Source organism: Heterocephalus glaber, unplaced genomic scaffold (genome assembly GCF_053883595.1).
Source record: "Heterocephalus glaber isolate CG9 unplaced genomic scaffold, H.glaber_assembly_v1.0 deba00000122, whole genome shotgun sequence".
In the NCBI taxonomy this organism is placed as follows: Eukaryota; Metazoa; Chordata; class Mammalia; order Rodentia; family Bathyergidae; genus Heterocephalus; species Heterocephalus glaber.
In genome coordinates this window covers 3,149,908-3,172,799 of record NW_028258138.1, presented here as the reverse complement: position 1 = coordinate 3,172,799, position 22,892 = coordinate 3,149,908, and the positions used below count along the sequence as shown (strand labels likewise).

Here is a 22,892-nt window from a genome sequence, read left to right as displayed (position 1 = left end):
TGGGTCCAATGTGATAGAATGTATCCAGGATATTGGGGAAAAAGAGTTAAAATGTAAAGTTTACGTTTTGCATTAGATAATCAATTCCTACCAGAACATGATTCTGACTAAGCACTGTGAACATGGTGTTGGCAATGCCAGGCTGCTTCCCCAGGGGAAGCAGAGTTAAGTTCCTTTCCTGGGTGTCTCAGCCACCATGTGTTCGTAGGCTGGTGTGCACCTATGCCAGCTTCAGCTGTGTTTCTGCCTAGATGCTGTATGTAACATGAGGAGGGATTGCAAAATAGACTGAACGTTTAAATTCAAAATTTCTTACAGTAAAAGACACTGCCAAGAATCCCCTCACAATCCTCCCCTCGCTTCTAACACACTTATTCTTGGCGATGAGTCTTTGACCGTAGTAAACAGAACCATTTGCCCTGCATTTCTATCTCCCCTGCAGAGGGTTGTGGAGGGGTGTGAAGAGGAGACCTGACTCCTCAGCACTTCTCACAGACAGCAGCACTGTAGCTTGGCCCAAATTGGGCATCCCTAGCATGGCTCCGTTAGACACTTCTGCCTTCTCTGGCTGCGGCTGCCACTCTGCAGCGCTGTGCCTGCGACCATGACAAACAGTGACGTCACCATCAAAACCCACAAAACTGCAAACTCTGGGCACTGAAGAGCCATGAGTAGGAATTAACCTCACCATATGGATGAGCTGGAGAAGCACAGCGCCACCCTGCTGGCTTCCACAGGGACACACGCATCCGGGGACAAAGACGTGCCTCCATGCATGTCATCCCTGCTGCTGGTGGACTTGGGGCTACAAAAGGTGTTAGCAAGTAGCTAATTCACAAACAGGGGTTCAGGACCAATGAGGGCTGACCGTGTGCCAGTGTCCGGGTGGACAAAGCAGCGAATCGCATGTCACAGCCTCACGTGGGCATTTGACTGTGTCAAAACTCACCAAATTTGGTACTCAACACATTTGGTCGGGAAAATCTTTGTCCAGGCACTTGCTGGACTTGTGTCAATTGCCTCCTGACATGCTCCCTTCCCAGCTGTCCTAGCTGTCACTTTCTTGTTGCTGGGACACCATACTCAACACTGGACCTGGAGGAGAGGTTGAATTTGGCTCACAGTTTCAGAGGATTCAGTCCATGGTTTCTGGCTCCAAGGCAGGAGCATCATGGTGGAAGGGTGTGGTGGATCAAAGCTGCTTACCTCACCGAAGCCAGGAGAGCAGGGGAACGGTCCCAGAGCAAAAGGGGTGAAGACCAGATATGGCACCCAAAGCCACCCCTCCATGACCACGGAGGTGCACCCAGGCATGTGGGCCACCAGTCCCAGAGACGGATCCAAAGCTGATCAAGTTGACTCACTACCCCAACCAGACCAAACAGTGTCATTGGAACTCACTGGGCCTTCCGGGGCCAAGGAACAGCCGATTTCAAGGGCACTATATATTTTTCATATTGGAAATGATTTTACTTTTGGATGAGGCTGGATTTCACAAGAAAGGTGTAGCCACAAAACTAACAGGTAAAGAAAATATCAATGTTTGTGTTTAAATGTTTATAAACAACATGATTAATTTGCATAAGTGGGCCTGGAATGCTTTTAGTGCACGGCTCAGAGTTGGCAGGGATGGCGCACTGCTGCACAGAGCTGGCTGAGTCCCACACCTGCTGGCCATGGGTGCTGGAATCACCTCTGGCTGAGTCCCGGGGGACAGTCCCACCCTGAGCACGGGTCCCTGGGCTGTTCAGGGCCCTTTCTTCCATTATGCCACGACTTATCTGATCTGCCCTGAATTCAGAGCCTTTTTTACTGCAGACCAAGGCTGCACACAGAGATTGACTCTCCATGCTTCTTCCCTGGGCCCCGGAGCCAGGTTAGCCCGGGAACTTGGTCAGCTGATGCTGGGCCTGGCCCAGCCGCTCCAGCCGCCCCTTCAAGTCCTTCCTTCTCTTGGTGCTGCTGCTCCCCTCCTGCAGGAGCCAGGCGCAGGCCTCCTTGTCCTGTAGCAGCTGGCGCTCTGCAGCTCGTGGCTGAACGTCTGCAGGACGAAGTACTGGATGATGAGGGGGACTTGTCTGGCCAGGCTTCGTCCGACCTCCTGGAGGGGAAGGGTGGGTCACAGGAAGGTTTCCACGAGGGACGCTGCTCTCCCCACATTCACACGGCACCTGGGGAGAGCACCCCACTTCTTCCCGTGTGGGCCGAGCCTCTGGCTCTGCGGCAGCTGGGTCCGGGCCCGGCAGGAGCCTGGGTCCCACCTTGGACAGAGTCCCCACCGCTCCTCCTGCTGCCCCACTGTCCTCACTCACTCGGTCTGACACACGCTGACCTCAGGGCTGTGACACGTGCTGGGGGCCCAGCAAGTTCTGCTGTCCCCGTGTGACTCAGCTTCCTTCTCTGGGAATCAGGGACAACCTGGCCACAGACCTCCCCAGACGGTGAACCACTGAACGTGTCACAGGCACCTGCTCGGGGGGAGGCCAGGCAGTGACCAGCACCAGGTCTGTCCTGCAGGTCAGCCAGCGGGAGCTGAGCAGGGATGCAGGTTCTGGGACCACAGGGAGCCAGGCGTGGCCTGTCCCCAAGGCAGGGAGGAGAACAGACAGGGTGCCACAAGGGGGGCTCCCAGGAGCAGGAGAAGCCGGAGTGGGGACAGCGACACGGCAGCAGGAGGGACGCAGAGCCCCCCACAAACTCTGCCCGTGTGGACACAGGGACGGGCCTGGAGGGCACTGAGCCCCAGACACCGGCTGGCCCTGTGCTGAGAGGACCCTGAGCCCCAGGCCCAAGATGGAAGCTATCACCTCCTCGAGCGCCCCTCCTCCACCGCCTAGCAATGTGCCTTGTGGCCAGCAGGGGCGCCAGGAGCTTCCCAAGGCTTCCCAAGGGCAGTGCTGAGGGCCTGGGCCCAGCCTCGTCCCTGGGCCTCCGCAGGGGCAGAGGGCCTGGTGCAGCAGGAAGCCCAGGCGCAGCAAGGCCGAGTCGCAGGCCAAGGCCTCTCGCCAAGCAGAGCCAGGTGTGCGGGCTCTGAGCACCCAGCGACTGTCAGCTGAGTGGGGCTGCTCCAGGGGCCCCGAGCTGGTGGGGCTCCCTGCACCCGCAGCCCAGACAGAGGGGCTCCCGGGGGAGGGGAAGAGCACACGCACCTGGCGGTAGGCATTCAAGTGCTGCAGGACTTCGGCCACAGCGGAGTCCCGGGGAGCAGAGTCCCGGGGAGCAAAACTGAGGCCCAGGCAGGATTTCTGGGCGTCCTCCTCCCTGACCCGCTGCAGCGCGCCTCGGTAAGCCTGGTCCTGGCAGTAGACGATCTGCTCCACCCGGAAGTGAAGTTGGATCGCCTTCTCTGCCGCTTCTTCTCCGTCCCACCGGATGTCCTCGATTTTGTTTTGCGGGAAGAGAAAGCTGACTGTAGACCCACAGGAAGTGAACCCAAAGCCCCGGAAAGAGGTCACCGAGAAGCCGGGAGCTGGGCCACCCCGCTGCACCCCGGCCCCCAGTGCTGTGCGCGGGTTCCACCAGGCCGGGCTGCCTGCCCAGTCCTCAGCCAGGACTCAGCCCTCTGCTCCCTTGCGGGTTTGCTGTCTGAAGGGAGCCCATGGCGACCCCGGGGTGCCCGGGGACAGGAAGGGCACAGCTGGGTCAGTCCCACCCCACAAGGGGCCTGCCCTGGCTTTGCAGGCCACTGAGGCTTGGCCCAGAAAGCACCCACTGCCTGTGAGGCTCGGTGCTGGGTGGGTCCCGACGCTGTCCCTGTGGTCACTGCCCCTCAGGGACAAGGCACTTGCGCGTTCAGGGCCCAGGCCAGCAAGGTGGCCACCCTCGGGCTGGGGCTGGAGGCCAGCAGAGCTGGGTCCCTGCCATGCTGAGAGCCCGGTGCTGCCCGCAGGGACCCGCAGGGCACAGACCTGGGCAACAGCTGTCTTGTTCCTCCTCCCACGACCCAGTCCCTGAGGCCCCTTGCTGAGCATCCACGTGGGGCCCTTCCCTCCCAAGGGACCAGAGTCTGCAGCCCGGGCCCTGCTTCGGGAGTTTCCCTTTGTGTCTCTGACCCCTGCTCTGACCCCACACTGCTGGTTGCTATTCCCAGGCCGCCGGGCGCCCACTTCTCCCACGCAGAGAGGACATCGGAGTGGGGCTCGGGGCAGAAGTGATGCCTGCTCCCGGGCAATTTCTGCAGCTTTCTCGGCGCATCCTGGGCTTACCTTGCAGGTCTTGTGCAGGTTAAAAAACCCACTGAAGTTCCTTTCAGAAACCGCAGTGAAGGTGTCTCGAACCATAACTGATCAGAGAGGGAGGGCGAGTCAGCGCTGACAGTAGCTTTTCACTCCGCGTGGACCGGAACACGCATGCGTGAACCTGGTCAGAACCCGGGGTTGCCTCTCTGCCTCCCGCTCAGCCGCGCCGCTCCCCGAACCCCTGGGGCGCTCGGCGCAAACTTCCTCCTTCCAGCTGCAGCTCACTGTCCACCTACGTTTCCAGGTCTTCCCTTGTAAATCACAAACATGAACACTAAAATGAAACCTGCGCTTCAGGCTCACATTTATCAGTAGGACCTGTGCGCCCACGTTCTTAGTTTGAACATGAATCCCAAGAGCTCGTTGGTATTTAAAGGAAGCTCACTGGCATCGTGTTATTTTCTGAAGTCAGCGTCTACGCAGCTCTCTTCCGGGACGTTGCTATGGCGTCTCCCAGAGTCATTCTGCCCCTCGCCTCTTACTGCTCTCTGAAAAGCGGGGTCCGCACACAGATTTTTAACTTTGTTGTGGGTCTGGTGGCTCCAAGTTCCGCAACCCCTCTGGGGGGAAGGTGGGCGTGGAACTGAGGGCCCAGCCTCCTTACTCTGCAGCCCCGAGGTAAAGGCACAGGACTCACCTGGGCATAGGTGTGGGGAGCCGCCCTGACCCGCCCTCCAGGAGCCCGGAGGTGGAGGTCTGTGGAGGAGGCCAGCAGGGGACCTGAGGGGAGATCCACTGGGTTCCCATCCAGGGGGCCACACACTTCAAGGAGGGGTGAGCAGAGGGCAAGACGCGGGTCTCTCCTGGGGCTTGAACCCTGCCCTGGCCACAGCGACGCCCCACACTAGCAGGGCCCAGGGCACTGACACCCTTGAGGCACAGTGGCCTGGAGCAGGAGACACCGGATCTGCTCCCGAGGTGTCTGGACACAGCTCAGGGCGCCTCAGCACTTCCTGTGTGATGGGAGCGCCCCGTGGTCCGTGGGTGGCTAGGAGGAGGCTGGTTGCCAGATGGATGGGGTCAGAAGCAGGGGCAGAAAGCTGGGCTTGAGCTGTCACTGAACCCTCCCCACTGCGGCCTCCCGGAAACCCAGGTGTCCACATTCACAGGGAACACGTGCTCAGGGAGGAGGGTGCAGCCCCACTCCACAGCGACAGGCGCCGGATCCCTTATTACACCAGGATACGTCCCTGTGACATGCCAGGACACGTCACTGACACCGCAGGACACGTCCCTGCAGCATGTCCCTAGGCGGGGAATAGAAACCTGAGCACAGGGTGGCGGCCCCGATTATAGATGGTCACTCAGGACTTGGGTGGACCTGCAGCCTCGGGACAGTCTTGGGGACCGAGCCCTCGCCTCAGCGGAGTGCGCCATCCCCCAGTACTGTCAAACTGTGACCTGTGGGCCCAGGCTGGCATCTGGGCATCAGAGAACAGGTTTCCGGGTCACAAACGCCCGGGGGAGGGCTCTGAAGTCCGGCTGCCTTTGCTCTCTCTTCCTTGCCCCAGCAATAGATGCCACCAAGCAGATCCACCTCACCGGTGACCTCGTGCAGCAGCTCCACCGCTGGTTCCTCCAGGGCCTGCAGCTGGCTTTTCATGAGTGTCTCAAACGTCCTGTAGTTCACGAACCCGGGCAGCTCTTTGCCACAATGCTGGCTTTCGAATTGCCAGACTTTACTTTTTAAACCATCATAACCTGCAGCAGGAAAGGGTAGCTTTGCAGTATTTTACAAAAACAAAGTTCTAATAATCCCATAAATCCCAATTATCAAGCCCCAATCAAAAATAAATCTTGATTTTCAAATGGGCCACTACCCCAGAACTGCAGTAAAGAAACCAGCATGAGGAGGATTCAGCTCCATGAGCCTGGCTGGGCGTATAGAGCCAGTGAGCCAGGCACAGAGCAAGAGCAGAGCTCAGGTGCATGGATCCTGGGGAAGCACTGGGGTCCGGGTTTGAGCAACCCCAGGAGATTTTACCAAAGACAATGGGTCAGGGCAGCACATGCTCCTCACCTGAGCCAGGGGCCCGTAGGACGCAGCATGACCCTGAGCACTGCTGGGGCCCTGCAGGTCGCCTGCTCCAGCTGTGAGGAGCAGGAAGTGGCCCTCCTCACAGGGACACATGGGGAGCGGGCACCCTGGACAGTGCCAGGGGCTGTGAAGACCCCATGAGGGATGCAGAAGGGCCCTGCCTCCTGCCCTCGGAGGGGTGGTCTGGCTCCCCTTAGGATGGGAGAGATTCCCCATGGGAATTTCACTGCCTCCTCCAGGGGGCGATCTGTGGTTTCTGGGGTGTCTGCCAAGCTGAGCGACTCCCCACTGATGCGGGGACGGGCCCGGCCCCCACCCCCATGTCCCGCCCTGTCCCCTGGCTCCAGCCCTGTACCCCGTCCTCTGCTTCCTCTCTGCATGGCGACCCATGTGGACATTCCTCAGGAAAGGAAGCTCATCACAGCGCCTCTGTCCCCAGCTGCTTTCAATCCGCACCAGGTTTTCAAGATTTAGCCACATTCAGCGTGTCAGTGCCTCTGGGTTTCTGTGGCTGAATGTGTCACACTGACAGGGTTACAGGCTCTAGTGTGTGCCCCAAACTCCTGTGCTGGGGTCCTAACCCACTACCTGCAAGGGTCACTGTGTCACACAGACAGGGACTCTAAGTGGGAAGCAGTAGAAATGAGGTCGTTATCCACTATCACCACTGCTGTTCAATATAGCTCTGGAAACATCAGCCACAGCAATTAGACAAGAGAAAGAAATGAAGGGAATAAAGATAGGAAAGGGAGAAGTTAAACTGTCATTATTTGCTGATGACATGATACTTTACATAGAAGACCCAAAAACTCCACCAAAAGACTTCTAGACTTAACTGACAGATTCAAGAGAGTAGCTGATACAAGGTCAACACTCAAAGATTAATAGCCTTCTCACACAAATAACAGACTCACTGAGAGAGAAATTAGGGAAACAATTCCTTTTACAATAGCAACCCCCAAAATGAAGTATCTAGGATCCAACCTCAAAAAAGAAGCAAAAGACCTCTACACTGAAAACTACAGCACTCTGAAAGAGGAGATCAAGGAGGATACAATAAAATGTAAAGACATCCCTTGTTCCTGGGTAGGAAGAACCAATACAGTGAAAATGGCCATACTTCCAAAACTGCTATACAGATTCAACACAATCCCGACTGAAATCCAAACAGTATATTACACAAAACTAGAGAAAACAATCCAAACATTCACTTGGAACCAGAAGAGACCTAGAATAGCAAAAGCGATTCTAGCCAACAGAGATATAGCAGGGGGTATCATAATCCCCAACTTGAAACTATACTGCAAAGCTACTGTGATAAAAACAGCATGGTACTGGCAAAGAAACAGACCTGAGGACCAGTGAAACAGATTAGAAGATGCAGAAACAACTCCAGACACACACAGCCACCTCATCTTTGAGAAAGGAACCAAACACCCTCACTGGAGGAAAGACACCCTCTTTAATAAATGGTGCTGGAAAAACTGGATTTCAACCTGCCAAAGATTAAAACTAGACCCCTATCTTGCACCATGCATTAAACAAAAATTGAAGTGGATTAAAGATCTAAATATTAACACAGAAACACAAAACTTGCTGGAAGATAAGTTAGAATTCTTGAAGACACTGGCATAGGAAAAGACTTTAGGAACAAATCCTTAGTAGCACAGGAATTAGCACAATGAATCAACAACTGGGATCTCACCTTATTAAAAAGCTTCTGCCCTGTAAGGGAAACCACCAACAGAGCTAACAGACAACCTACAATGTGGGAAAAAAATTTTATCAGCTGTACCTTAGACAAAGGACTACTATCTAGAATATATAAAGAACTTTAAAAAATCATACCCCCACATTTAAAGACACAATTTAAAAATGGGCCTCTGAAATGAAAAGACATTTCTCAGACAAAAAAGTAAAAGCAGCAAATAAACATATGAAAAAATGTTCAACATCACTGGTCATTCAAGAGATGCAGATGAAAACAACACTGAGATTCCACCTCACCCCAGAAAGAGTGGCTGCTATCAAGAAATCAACCAATAACAAATGCTGGCGGGGGTGTGGGGAGAAAGGAACCCTGCTCCACTGTTGGTGGGAGTGCAGACTGGTGCAACCACTGTGGAAATCAGTGTGGAGATACCTCAAAGAACTAGGGCTAGAGGTCCCATTTGACCCAGCTATTCCCCTGCTGGGGATCTTCCCAAAAGAATTAAAAGAATCATACCACAGCAATACATGTGCACTCATGTTAATAGCAGCACAGTTTGTAATAGCTAAAGCTTGGAAACAGCCCAAGTGCCCATCAACTGGAAAATGGATAAAGAAGATGAGGGTTTTTTTTATAACATGGATTACTACTCAGCCATAAAGAATCAGAAACATTTATAGCTCAATGGATGCACACTGAGGCCATCCTCTTAAGTGAAATAAATAGGACACACATGTGTAAATAACAAATAGTTTCTCTGGTGTGCGAAACTTAAAGTCTAAATAAGGAACAAAATGTGTAATTGATAATGTGAAATAGGAAGAAAAGGTCTAAAGGGGTAGTAGAAGTGGGAGGGGTAGGGGAAAGGAAAACTATGAGAAAAGGAAAAAATGGAAACAGAAGTCTCTGTAAATAGGGAGGGGTGGAGGAGGTGAAGGGAGGGCAGGGGAAGGGGGAAACTATAAGCACCAAGAGACTCATGTAAAGGTACAAGATCCCAATGATGAATGTAACTGTGTCGTATACCTAAAATGGGCCAATACATTTTTTTAAGAAAGAGGCAAATGAGGTCGTTAGCGGTGTGAAGAAACACGACCATCACTGCTCCAGCAGGGCTTCCACTCCTGATGGAGAGCAGGGAGCTCACACCCACCCAACTACCCCAACCAGTGAGGTCGGATCCTCTGCAGCCATGATGCATGCTGACTGCTAATCAGAGTCTCCTGATCACCAACCAGCTGGAGTAACAGGCTCCTGAGATGTGATGATCATGGGGCACTGCACCCAATTTCATCAATGAATGCGCTGAGGGCCCAGCTGGAGGAGTGAGTCTCGCGGTGCACCTGGGGAAGCCACATCTCTCTCCACTGCTCTTCCCCCGTGCTCAGCTTCCCAGCCACCATGAAGGAAGCAGCTTTGCTCTGCCTGGCCCTTCCGCCATGACATTTCTGCCTTGGAGCCGGCTGACCACGGACTGAACCTCTGAAACTGTGGGCCAGGCAGACCGCCCCGCGTCCTCTACGCTGTGGGCGTCAGCAGCGGGAAGCTGACCAGGGTACACGTGTCCCTGGCAATCAGTCATAGGTGCTGGGCAGCCTCGCTCCCGACAAGGAACAGAGCCAGGGCGGGTTCCGTGTTGACGATGCCCCACTCCCACGGTCCTCCTCCCACTCACACCATGCTGCTCTGGGTCCTCATGGACCACACCGGACACTGGACTGCACCCTGCCTCACTGGCGGGGTCAACGTGGCCCCCAGGTTCAGATGTTGAAACTTCACCCACAGGGTGGCGCCATTCAGAGCGGTCTTTAAGAAGATGTCAGGTCGTGGGGGCTGCACCTCCACAAACAGACCGCGTGTGCTTAGACGAGAGGCCAGACAAGCTTCCTTCCCTCCTCCAGGTGAGGCCACCGCCAGAGGTCGCCACCTTGGAGAGCCCGCAGCTGCAGAGCCCCAGCCTCAGCAGACACCCAGGGCACGGGCGCCGGGACCTTGGGCTTCTGGGCATCTGCAGTGGGCAGCGGGCCCTGCCCTTCATAAACGGCCCTCGCCGAGGCGCTCAGTTACAGCAGCACGATCGGCCCACACACTCACCTTTTTCAAAGTGCTCTTCGATCATGGAGTTCCAGCCTTGGAACTTCTGCCGGAGTCTGGCAAACAGCCGGGTCCCATTCTTGCCCACGCTCTCCTCGCCCTCGACTAGAGCACGGATGTCCTTGTTAAATGCACTGATTTTCTGTCAAGAAGAGAAACAGCAGAGACGTTCCGATGCTGGGTCGCGTGCGCCTCCCGGTGGCCACTCTGCATTGGCGGCGGGAGGAGGCTGTGCCGCCAGGAGAGCCCGAGCTCCCAGCTGCCCTCCGACCCAGTGCCGGCTGCTCAGCGTCCAGGCCCCGAGCAGGGCTCCTGGCCTCTGCCTCCAGCCGGCCCCTTCTCCGTGCGGAGCGGGCGCAGCGAGTCAGGAGGAGCCTGGAGCGGGCGAGGGCGGCAGGTGCAGGCGCGGGCTGCCGGGGACAGAGGCGCAGGCGTCTCCAGGGCCAGGCAGCGCGAGCCCCACCTGGATCAGGAAGATCGTTTTCTCATTTCCGTCCTCTGGGATGTCCATGCCGTACTTTTGCAGCTCCTCCGTTATTTCCTGGTGCCGCTCCTTTATTGTATTTTCCAGCAGCGGCAGAGATTTCTGGAGCACAAGAGACAAAGTGGGACCTAGAAACCTGGACTCGGAACGGAGGGGAGGCCCGGCCTGCTCTGCCTGGTCCGGGTGACACCTCGGGGTCCTGGGGCAGAGAGGGAGGCGCAGCAGGGCCTCCCATCTCCCTGGCAACCAGCCGCGAGCCACACAGAGGCGCCCACCGCGCAGTGCCCGGCCCACTGAGGGCCACCCAGGCAGCTCCTGCTGCGACTCCTCGGCAGGGACAGTGGCCTGATGCTCTGTCAGGAAAAGTGGCTGCTGGGACAAGTGCAGCCCCCACGCGTTCACACCGTTTTCTCCTGGGGCAAAGCAGCAGGATCGTGTTCCCGCCCCCGGGCCTGCCTGGGTGTACGGACCACGCTGGCCCGGATGTTAGCATGGTCCCTTCCCGGGCTCCAGGTGGCAGGGTGATGCGGGTCACTAGGAGGCTGGAGCCGGGACACGGGGGTCGCCCGGGGCTGGAGCAGACGGCGCGTGGATGCCGGATTGGGCCTCAGGAAAGAAAACCTCAGCTCAGGGTTAGGATCCTGGCCCAGGGTGGAGGCACAGGACCAGGAAGCACGGCCCGCTCAGGGCCGGGCCGCAGGCAGCGAGCTCCTGCCCCTGGGGTGGCCCGGGTGAGCTCTGCCCTCACCATCACGGTCCTCGAGACTGCAACCCGCTCTCCTCTTGGTGTTGCGGGACCCTCTAGGGGACACAGGGCCCGGCCAGACTTACACAGATGTGTGTGATGAGCTCAGAGGACAGTCTCTCCGCCAGGCGGGGGACCGTGGCCTTTCCTTCCTCCAGCAGCACCCTGAGGGGGACAGAGAGAGAGGCCTTGGGGCGCATTCGGGGAGGCCAAGCCCAGCTCAGGTGCTCCGAGGGAAAGGCTGATGGGGGAAGACCCGGCCCACAAGGTGGAGCTGCTCATTCCACCCTTCCGCATTGCTACTGCTGCGCACTCCCGCCCAGCTTGGCAGGGAAGCGTCTCCGAGCAGACTTGCGCCTCCCAAGCCCACGCTGCACGCGTCTCCATAGCTCGTGCACCTGCACACGCCCCTTCCGAGCGTCCGGCTGGTGTGAGCACCCTCTGTCCCTCTGTGTGCACAGGGCCGGCTGCACCCAAGGGCACCATGTGAGGAGCAGGGAGGGCTCGCTGTCCTGTCACGCTGCCCGCCTCTGTGTGCCCCCTGACGGGGACGGGAACGTTCAGGGTGACAGAGGGGGGGAGCCAAGCTCAGGCCTGACTGTGACAGCACACGGGTGCCAAGCTTCCATCTCCACAGTGATTTTCTTTTTCAAAACAACATAAAATACACATGCGGTGAGGTGGCCTTTGGAACGATTTTGGTGCCAGTTCGGTGGCATCAAGCTCCTTCAGGGTCACCCTGTCCTCCGGCACCTCCTCATGGGCAGATGAAACTGCCCACACCCACGCCCTGGCCCCTCCAGCCCGGTGCCCGCCTCTCCCTGCCTGAGGTGGTGGCCAGGGGCCTCACTCAGTGGGCCACCCAGCCTCAGGCCCGCGATGTCAGGCTGCCTCGCTCAGCCTGGCGTCCTCCAGGCCCCCCGCGCTGCAGCTGGCAGGGGACCCCTCCTCTTCGAGGCTGGAGACTGCCCAGCTCGGGCGGACCCTGGTGTCTCTGCCACGGACCCGGCTCCTTCCAGTGTGCGTGCGAGGCTCGTCTGTGCTTCTGAGGCCGCCTCCCTGCAGCCTCCTGGGAGCGCTGACCCCTGACAGCCCCACCTCCTGTGCCCTTCACTGGTCAGAACTGGCCCATTTTCCACAGGTCCAACACACACGAGTGGCTGTGTCGGGCTGCTGTCTTCTCTCGTCACGTCTCTGTCGCTTTGGCTCCCAGCCCCGCTGTGTGTGGTGACAGAGCCACGTCCCCCCTCATGGTCACTGATGTTTTCTTTTGCTTTTTGCAATCCTCTGTGAACTCTCCTTTTAATTTTACAGGCCATTTCCATGGAACACGCACACGCTCACACACATGCTCACACACGCTCACACTCCTGCACACCCGACAGCCGCCTTCCAGGCTAAGTCACCCTGGCGGGGACAGATGTCCCTGGCGGCACTGTCCCAGGACTCGAAGTGCAGCGCACCTGAAGAGAGGGTGGTCCTCAAAGAACGCCTGCTCCCTCTGCAGGGCCTCGGTCGGGCTCAGCCGCGCCTGGATGTCCTGCTGGCTGCGGCACCTGACCACCATGTAGCCCTTCTTCAGGGGGCACAGCAGGTTGTGCACCACGTCCACCACCTTGTCTTCCGTGCCTTTGTCCACCAGGTCGGGCTTCGTCAGGATCCCTGCACCGAGACTCCTGGTCAGGGGACTCACGCAGTCCCCAGATGGAGGCCAGGGTGGCTCCTGCCCGGCCCAGGGGCCCAGGGGCCCAGGGCTTGGTCCACCGAGCTGGAGAGCCCTGCAGGGCAGCCACGAGAGGGCAGCGCCTGCACCAGGGGCTCTTCCCCCTACCTTCCCCAGTGCTGGGCGAGGAGACTCCACTGTGCACGCCACATCCCCAGGGACATCTACTTGCTCCCTGCTCCTTTGGCTCCCAGTGAACTCGACGCCCTCATGCCCTGGCCCTGCCTGCCCACTGCCCTGAGCCCACCACAGCAGGAAGGTGGAGAGAACCAGGCAAATGGTGGCCACAAGGGCCAGAGAGGGCGCGCTCCTCCCGGCTGTGGGCGTCCGGGCGGCTCCTCCTGCGGGGTGCAGGCCCCCACTCTCTGTATGCAGAGCCAGCCCTGGCTTCGGAGCCGCCTTCCCACGGGCACCCCAGCCACCAGTTCAGCCCCACTCCGCACCTATGGTCCTGTCTCCTTCGGGATCCACCTGCTTCGCCATGCTCAGAGCCTCCGTGGTGGCAATGTCCACGTTGCTGGGGACCACCACCAAGTTGATGGTCTCAGCCTTTTCAATGTACTTCATGATGAGCCGCTTGATCTGCGGGAGACGACAGCACAGCCTCCTGAGATGTGAGGGAGGGGCAGACCGCCCTGGCTGCACTTGCTGGATTCATGGACACCAGGGCTGTCTCCCCCTGAGCAGTAAGGTCAGAGAAGGGGCCCCAGGAAGGCTGCCCTGGGGCTGCTGCCAAGCTGAGGGAGACGAGCTAACTCGTGTGCAGCAGTCACGAGCTGAGGGGGCAGGGACGACCGTGAGTTTGGAGCTGCTTGACTCCCCCTGAACGCTGCCATCCGGCAGTCGCAGTGCCTGACGCCGTGCCAACAGTGCTGTCCGGCCGTGCCCGGAGCCTGTGGCCAGGAAGTGAGGCTCCCCCACCCCCAAGTCTCCCTCCAGCTGTGCTCGCGCTCTTCTCCGGGGCAGGAGCCTTCTCACCACGCACCCTCCCGAGTGCAGGTGCCGCGGAGCGGAAGCGTGGCCTAAACTGAGTCGTCCCAGGAAGCGGGAAACCGAAGTCTGTGTCCGGTTGGGCCGCTTGCCTCACGTTCAGCATCAAGCGTGGTGCTGAAGACCACAGGGCTCTCCGCTGCCACCGCACTGCACTTGTCCCTCTGCAACACAGCCCTGCACCCATCGCCCACTGCGCGCTGTGCCTCCTGCACCCCACCGGCAGGTCTGCAGGGGCCTCGAGTCTTACCTGGCACCCAATGTCCTCAGGCTGATTGCCCACAGCCACCCTGGTGATCCCAGGAAGGTCGATGAGAGTCAGGTCCGGGACGCTGGGGGAGCTGATCTCCAGGCTGATGAGCTCATCCTTGATCCCCAGCCTGGTGCCAGTGATGAAGTTTTGGGCTGGAAGAGGAAAAGGAAAAGCCCCAGGGCTTACAGCGGACATGGCCTGTTCCAGGGAAGGCCGGAAGCACCTCCACTCTGGGGCCTGGACAGCACGTCCTTTAGAGCAGAGCCCACCTTCTGTGATGGGAGGGACACGATCCACATGGACAGCAGCACTTGCCAGGCGTGCCCTGCACCGTCCTCAGAGTGGCCGGGTGGTGCTGTCCAGGGGACCCAGCCCGGAGCAGTGCCCAGCGGAGCCCCTTGTTGCTCCCTCCATGTTGGGATGACACTCATGGGGGGAGATGGGCAGGAGGGAACGCGCAGGGGATTCCCCAAACCCAAGCTGCAGGTTGCTCTGGCTGGGGTCAGCTGAGGCCAGTGGGGCCCCGGCTGTGGGCGTCCTGTAGGAGGCTCATGTCCCCCGTCTCACTTGGGACTGACGCCGCAGGTGTGGAGCTGCTCCTCCAATGGCTCGCTACCACCCTGTGCTCACATTTCCCTCCCTGACATTTGAAACACTGGCTTGGACCCAGAGCACAGACGGAAATAACAGCGATGGCAGGTATGGGAAAGCCTGGGAAGCAACCCCAAAGCCTGTGTCTGGGAGCTGCGGGGCGACACTGAGCTCAGGCCAGAGACGTGTATGGAAACGTCACATGCAATGCACGGCAGGAGGCAGTGATGGTCGCTTTGCCACTGATTGGTGGCCAGAATGAGGCCTTGCTGGCTCCACCATGAGGGCCGAGGATGGAGCCTCCACTTGGGGCAGACAGATGGACACAGGAGACTCGGTCCCTGACCCCGGAGCTCCACCCTGGGTGCTCTGACTTGGCAGACGCTTCTGTGACTGAGTCCCACCCGTCATTGCACTGCCCACACTGTGCCCGCCCTGTCTGCCCCCCTCTAGGACTCCCACAGCTCCTGGGCACACGTGCTGCCTCTCGCCCTCCCAGCCCTGTCCCTCTACAGAGCTGGCCCCACCAGTGGGATGCGGCAGGGCCATCAGGACATCACAGAAAGAGGGGCAGACCCCAAAGGTGCTGCCATCGGGCTTGGCCTCCCTGCTGCTTGGAGCCCCTAACCTCCAGGGACAAAGAGCACCGGGGCCTGTGCAGGGCCCAAGGGTGAAGGTGAGGCCTATGAAGGACTCAGTGGGGACCATCACAGGCCTCGCTGCAGCTGGACCAGGCGTCCTGCAGAGGGCACGTGGGGCGCTGACCTTTGATGACTGCCCCTTCCACCTTGGAAGTGTCCGCGATGTCCTCCTGGACTTGCAGGTAGCTGAGCTTGCCTCTCCACCCCTCTTCTTGGTCCAGCTTCTTCAGCTTCAGCACCAGAGGGCACCTGGTGACAATGCCTAGGGCCACACGTGTGTCATCCTCAGCTCTGGTCCCAGAGCCCCACATGAGGCCCCGGCCAACACTGCTCACACACTGGGCCCCGGGGCTGGGGTGGCGACAGAAACCTCTCTGTCCTCCCCTCAGAGGCGCTGGCCTCTGTCAGGGTGACCTCAAGCCGCTGTTTGACACAGGCTCCCAGGGGATGTTGCTCTTCATGGTGGAAAGCACCAGCCCTCAGGCTTCCTGCATCCTGCAGCCAGCTCAGGTGACAACTGCAGTGGGGACGCCTGGAGCATCTGCACTCGCCCCCAGTGTCCCCGACACAGGCTCACTCGTCACTGTCCCAGCACAGCCCAGGAGCCCCTGTCTCCCACACCGCACCTGCGTCCCGACTCTGACCTCTTCCCTCGAGCCTTCACTTACCCCCTCAGCCTTGCACCTCACAGAGCACCACTGAGCCGGGTGCAGGTCCATACCTCCCCAGGGAAGTGCTCAGGAAGGCCGCCCACAGGGGCACAGCACGGGCTGGCCCCGCCCTTCACTCAGAACTCCCCAGGTTCCACGGAGCCCCCCCCACACACACACTCAGTGAGACGCTGCTATGGACTGCACGGTTGTCCCCTAGATGCGTATGCAGAAGCCCTCACCCCAGTGCTTGTGGGGAGACAGGGCCTTGAGGGGTGTCAGTCAAGTTAACGGAGGTCGGAAGATATCACAGTGGTAGAACCCCTAGCACTACAAGCAGTGCACTCATGAGAGGCTGCAGAGACACCGGGACCCTGCACAGTGGAAAGGCCAGGTTAGGCAAGTGAAGGGCTGGCCACCTGCAAGCCATCAGAGACCGAAACCCTGATATTCATTCACAGCCTCAGAGCTGAACCTCGATCCAGGCACCCCAAGCCCACTAGAGAGGACGTAGCACTCACCACTGCCCCTGGGGAGGGCGACTCCTGACAGAGCCTCCAGCACGGAGCTCTTGCCCGAGCTCTGGTCCCCGATGACCGCGATGGCGGGCAGGGCCAGGTCCTGCTCCACACCCAGGGCCCGCAGCGAGTCGATGAGGTCGATGCAGGGCTGCACCTTCTCCTTGTACTGCCTGCAGAGGTTGTTCTCAGGCACCTGGGGAGGCAACAATGCAGAATCTCCTCTGTGGAGCCTGTCCTACTCACTGAAGATGCCAGCTTCCCAAACAGTGACAAACAGGCTGCTGGAATTCCAAAACCAGATTGACAAATAGACAGAAGAAATATGTGAAGAAAATCTAATACACTCAAGGTCCTCGACAGATGAAAACTGTGAACCCAAAGGTCCAAGAAATTCAATGAACCCCAAGCATGGAACAGGTGATACAAACCACACAAAGACTTCACTTTAAAGGGCTCCAGCCAGTTACAAAGAGGAAATGGAGCAGCAGTCGGGAAATGCCATGTTACATACAGAGGAACAAAGACAAGCTCGACAGCAGAGTCCTAATCAGAAAGAATGTCATCATGAACACAATGAGACAACAGTTTTCCAATAAGTTCTTTGTCGGTATTGGTATGTGACTTAGTTACTTTTCTGTCATTGCTGAGACAAAATACCCAACACCCAAAGTTAAAGGAGGAAAGATTTATTTAGCTCACAGTTTGTAGAGATTTCAGTCCATACTTGGCTGGCTCCAAGGCAGGGTGGCATGGTAGGGGGACCTCACAAAGGAGAAACAGTTCAAGGCAGGCAGAAGGCAGCAAAGTAAGCGAGGGAACCAACAAGCTACCTTCACAGCTTTTTTTCTGTCCCTTTCATATTCTATCCAGTCTACTGGGATTAGAGTGGTGCCAAACCAATCAGCGGACTGATTTATCCTAGCACCCTAACCCTAGCATTGAGCCATGAATCAGTCACACACTCCAGATCCAGCCACCTCTGAACAAGCTCCACCTATGACCACATGAGGCTTTGCGGGACATCAAGACACAGCCATCCCTAACAGTATTGAACCTAGAGACTCAGATGTGCTAAAAATATAGTCTACATCTGAGAGCTGGGTGTGGTGGGGCAAGCCTGTATTCTCAGAACTCAGAAGGCTGAGGCAGGAGGATCGCTGTGAGTGCAAGTCCACTTAGGCTACACAGTAAGTCAAAGTCCAGCCTGAACTATATAGTGAGACCCTGTCTCAAAGCAACAACAATAACAAACAGCAAAAAAGGTCTGCCTCTGAGCTACAACCTCATTTCTCAACATTTTTAAATTACTGAAAAAACACCATCAACTGACAATTCTGTGCCCAACAAAAATATGTTGAGAGATGAAGGCAGCAGTGGCACGTGTGTACCTTGGAGGGCTGGCAGCGAACCCAGAGAGGTGGGGGCCACTGTGTCTCCAGGTGGGGACCCTTGACTTTTACACTACAAGTGGTGAGGCTGTGATTGTTGCATCTTAAACAGTATTTATTAAGCTCCCACTTCGTTTATGAAAAGAGACAGAGGAGAGCTGACATTGTTAGTGCTGGGCTCTGCGTGGCTCTCTGCACACACTCTCTCCCTCATTCTCCGTCGCTCTGCGGGCACATTGGGTTATTCAGGTCATCGTAACGTAGCCCATTTCATAGATGACCAAACTGAGACGTGGAAGTGCAAATGACGTGGCTGAGAAATAGCAGCCACTTTGGGGTACAGACACAGCAAGCTGCTGCTTGCTCTTCACCACTTTCCTATGCCATTTTCATGAAAATCAAACAGAAGATTAAAAACATTAAAACCTCACAGAGAATAAAGACTTTTGAAGACATTCTTCACCCACACAGGAGAGGGAACAGCGCTGACTGAAAATCGGCATCGACACTGTGGAATCGACACCACCAGCGGGAGGACTTTACATTTTACATTGTTTAAATATCCTGTAAAGGTAATTGGCTTTTTGAATCAAGTCAATAGCAACGTGTTGTGAGGTTTCTGATACAGGGGAGAGGAAGATGCAAGACATAAAGGAGTGGAGAGAAAGGGAAGTATCCCCTCGGAAGGCTCTCACGCCACCCTGGAAGGGGTTTCAACCAGGTAAAGGCACAGCTGTTAGTTAAAGATGTATCCCAAGAGGTTGAGGCTGTTTCTATGCCAACACAGGGGAATGCCCTCCTACATGCACGGTTTCACCAAAGAAGGCAGAATGCCAAGAGAGGGAGAAGCAAGAACACGTGCTGGGTCCCAGCTTGGCGCTGCTGGGAGGTGGAGGGAAGGAAGCTGAGGAGGTCTCGGGCACTGGGCAGAGAGGCTGCAGTGGAAAGGGGGCCGTAGACTCCTCTCCTCTTACTTTTGTTTCCCAACCACTTTCGTCTGTGACACCCCCCACCGTGCTGTGCCATCGGGTGCCCAAAGCAACCTCGTAACCTGCTCACGGGCCGGAGGCTTGGCACCATGAGCTAAGTTAGACTTTTCTCTTTATAAGCTCATCATCTCAGGACTTTCTGTTACAGTAACACAACGCTGACCAACAGAGGCCCTGCGTTCATGCTGTGCCACACCCTGAGGGTCGCAGCCCAGCCAGAGAAAGGCTTGGCAGGCAAAGGAGGGAAATGGAAACAGGGGCTTTATGCAGATGGAGAGACGGGAGGCCATCCTCACTGAGTTCTGATGGTCAACACTGCCATTAATATCACTGGCAAACCTGTTGAACATTACCTAAAAAATGAGATAACGTGAAACAGGCTGGTGGTCCAGGGTTTAAAACATTTAACTATCATAACTAGTGTACTTCCTGTGGGTCTGACATTGGTGGCATTCCTCCTCTCAAAGCCCTGTGCTCTTTGATCCCATCTTACACAGGGAAAACCAGGCTGATACATCGAGAAAGAACTTCCCCAGGTCAGACAGCTGAAAGGAGCAGTGTTGGGTCCAAAGTTGGGGGGGCTCATTCCAGAGCCCATGCTCAGTTCCCACCAGAAATAGGTCTTGATCACAGGAAATCGGATACCACGCAGTTCCCTGGGGAGGAAGTGTCATAAGGAGACCTCATGGGGTTTGTGGCTGATAACGATCCACAGTGTGGACAGGACCGGCACTGTGCTCCCTGGACCTGGGGTCCAGCCGGTTCCCACACAAGCATGTCAGCGTCTCTCTCTCTCTCGCCTGCTTTCCCAAACCAAGATGGTGCCACAGCCACATTCAGCCAGGGCAAAGGGTCTCCATTCCACTGCTGTTCCAAGCCGAGTCACCAAAGGACAGCACACCACCCTCTCAGGAAAGCAGCAGCCTGCCCTCCTCTTTGACCTTCTACAACATGCAAACCCCGCTGTACCCCTCAGATGGACACGGCGCCCGTCTGCATGGAGAGCAACTTACCATGGGCTGGGCTTGCTCTCCCTTGTTAGCATCTCCATTGAGGGAGAGGTGCTTGGATGTAGCAGCCACACATCGTTTTATGGCGTTTGGTGCAGAATGAGACATCTTGTTCCTGCTTCTCCACTTGCACTGGAGCTTAAAAAGAGTTGGCGCCGACACGTGAGCATGGTCTGAAGCCCTGAGGTGGCTGCCAGGCCGGGGCTCAGAGCTCATGCCCCACGCAGCCGTCCAGCCGCCCCTCTGCACCCTAACGCCAGACCTGTGTCCAGGGCAGCACCGCCCCTCATTGCTCCACCTGGAAAGGGATGGTGGGATGTGCTCCTTGTGTGAGGGCCAGAGGGGTGACTGTGAGACCAGGAACTACAAGGGTTTCTGTGGATTCTGGCCATCTGGAAATTTCTTCCCAAATCACTCCCCCTCGCTGGCCAACAGGAGGGCCTGGTGTCTCAGGGGTCCCATGCTCCCAGGTGAGGCCCCTTCTTTGCCTCCCTGCAGCACTGGTCTAAGGGGCTGCCACTGCCTCCATGGCCTTCAAGCACTGAGGTAGCATCGCTGGTGCCAAGCCCAGCACCCATGGGGCCTCGGGACCCAGCCAAACAGGATGTAGGGAGCCAAGCTCTTCCTTAGTTTGTTTCATAAAGCGACATCTGTGTGTGGTTTACATCTGGAACGCCCCCCTTGCCCAGCTGGTGCTGTTATTGGTGGGCAGGACCCATTAATGGGGAGGGCGGAGGTGGAGAGGCAGGTCACCGCAGGCATGCCCCTGGGGATGCGGGCCCCAGCCCCCTCTTCCTTCCCTCAGGAACCATGCACAGCTCCCCTAACCCCCACTGTGCTCTGCAGCTCAGGGCAGAGACAACAAAGCCAGGAGGCTGAGGGGGGATGACTCTGAATCCTGAGTTTCTCAGGCCTGGGGTCACAGGCAGGGGTGGAAGCCCAATCCCAGGACAGCCAAGCCCTGGGGCTGTGTCTGTGCCTCTGTGTCATGCTGGCCTCAACCTGCCTCTGAACTCACTGCCCTGGGCACCAGGCTGCTGGGTCCACACGGCCCAGAGCACAGCCACCTGTTGGGTCCTGGAGGAGTCGAGCGGGGTGACCCTGACCCCACCCCTCATTGCTCCTCAGCTCTCCCCAAACCCCAAGCTTGCAGGGGGGCTGAGCACCTCCCAGCCCTCCCCTTGCTGGCTCTGCTCCCCTCCCAGCTGCAGATCTGATGTGCACAGCACCCGGGGAGGGGGTCCCATTAGAGCCTGTGCTGGGCACTGGAGATGGCAACTGCCCAGGACCCCCCTCCTGGCCATGCTGACTCCTGCTGTCCCTGGGCAGGGGGACAGATGCCCCTCCACCACATTTCACTGGTGGGCGGTCCCTGTGGTCCCACTGCACACAGGTGCAGGCGCAGACTGGGAGGGCACCGAAGGCCCCCGAACAGGACTGGGGGATGGGACAGCTGCTTTTTCCACAGGACCCCAAGAGAGGCCTCCTCCAGGCAGGTGCAGCCAGGCCTCAGATGCCGGGTGTCAGCCCCTTGGCACTCTGGTTCCCTCCTGCATTAGAGTCCCCTCTGACACTTGTGTCCCCTTCCCTTTTGGCCTCCAGGACCTGGTGGATTTTAAATGCTCATGAGTGGGGCCGGGGATTTAGCTCAGTGGTTCTGTTGCCTGCCTCGCAAGCGCAAGGACCCGAGTTCAATCTCTGGTACCAAAAAAAAAAAAGGCAATTCTTAAGGGGCCAGGGATTTAGCTCAGTGGTTTCGCCGCCTGCTGCGCAAGCACAAGGACCCGAGTTCAATCCCCAGTACCAAAAAAAAAAAAAAAAAAAAGATTTGGTGGCAGCTATAAGGGCCGGGGATTTAGCTCAGTGGTGCTGCTGCCTGCCTCACAAGTGTAAGTGTAAGGTCCTGAGTTCGATCCCCAATACCACAAAAAAAAAATTATGGGCCGGGGATTTAGCTCAGTGGTTCCGGTGCCTGCCTCAAAAGCTCAAGATTCTGAGTTCGATCCCTGCCACCAAAAAAAAAAAATGCTCATGAGTAAGAGGCCAAAAGGCTCGAGCACATGCACTTCCTGCTGATGAGCACATGCGCTTCCTACAGCTGAATACATGCACTTCCTCCCACTGCTGGCAGGCTGGGAGGATGGGAAGGAAGGGGTGCCGAGCGGGCCAGGGGCTCCAGCTGCTGAGTCCCCAAGCAGACAGGTGACGCCTTCAGATTCCCTTGAGTGACTGGTGCAGGGGTAGAAGTCGCTGGGTGCCTTAACACTAGTGACCCTGCTTCCTAGGAAAAGCCCATTCCCAGGAGATCCCATCATTCCAAGAGCCCACCGGGGCAGCCTGTGGCTCCCAGGGTGGGGCACAGCTTCCAGCAGCCCCTGGACTCCCTCTACCCACACCCACACCCACAACGCTGGGGAGTCCTCCCCACGCCCCTCTCCTGCGCCCTGGGTCTCCCCGGAGTCTCCTGTACCCAGACAGTGAGCCGGGCATGTGTGCCGCCCCACCCCCTGCTGCCAGCCCTCCCTGGGGACCCTGGCTGTCCCTAGAGTCCCCGCCTCTCTGCCTCTCAGGGCCCGGATGTCACTCCAAATGTAACACACATCACAGAGCCCGGTCTTCTGCTGTTGGGGGCTCAGGGGCAGCAGTGGATTGAAAGCCTGCTCGGTGCCCACACCCCAGTCCCTGGGGACCCCCTCCCTCCGCGTCTGTCCCCTGCCCCGTCCCGCAGAACCCAGGGGACAACACTCACCAGTCACTGGGCAGTGCTGGATGAGGAGCTGCCAGACCAGCTTTAAAGGGACCTGGCCCCGCCCCGCCCACCCCCCT

At 57.6% G+C, this 22,892-nt stretch overlaps 1 protein-coding gene across 1 annotated transcript; it reads right to left on the bottom strand.

The window, feature by feature from the left end:
* Nucleotides 1-1,446: 1,446 nt before the first annotated feature.
* LOC101716694 (interferon-induced GTP-binding protein Mx2) lies at nt 1,447-22,884 on the bottom strand. The gene is given in 15 exon segments (XM_087211365.1): nt 1,447-2,017; nt 2,020-2,101; nt 3,150-3,377; nt 4,206-4,282; nt 5,781-5,939; nt 10,082-10,223; nt 10,545-10,667; nt 11,397-11,475; nt 12,774-12,972; nt 13,477-13,615; nt 14,274-14,428; nt 15,633-15,770; nt 16,680-16,872; nt 20,070-20,204; nt 22,816-22,884. Coding segments are annotated over 14 exon segments (1,959 nt in total). The 5' UTR covers nt 20,175-20,204; nt 22,816-22,884; the 3' UTR covers nt 1,447-1,877.
* Between the last annotated feature and the right edge of the window lie 8 nt (nt 22,885-22,892).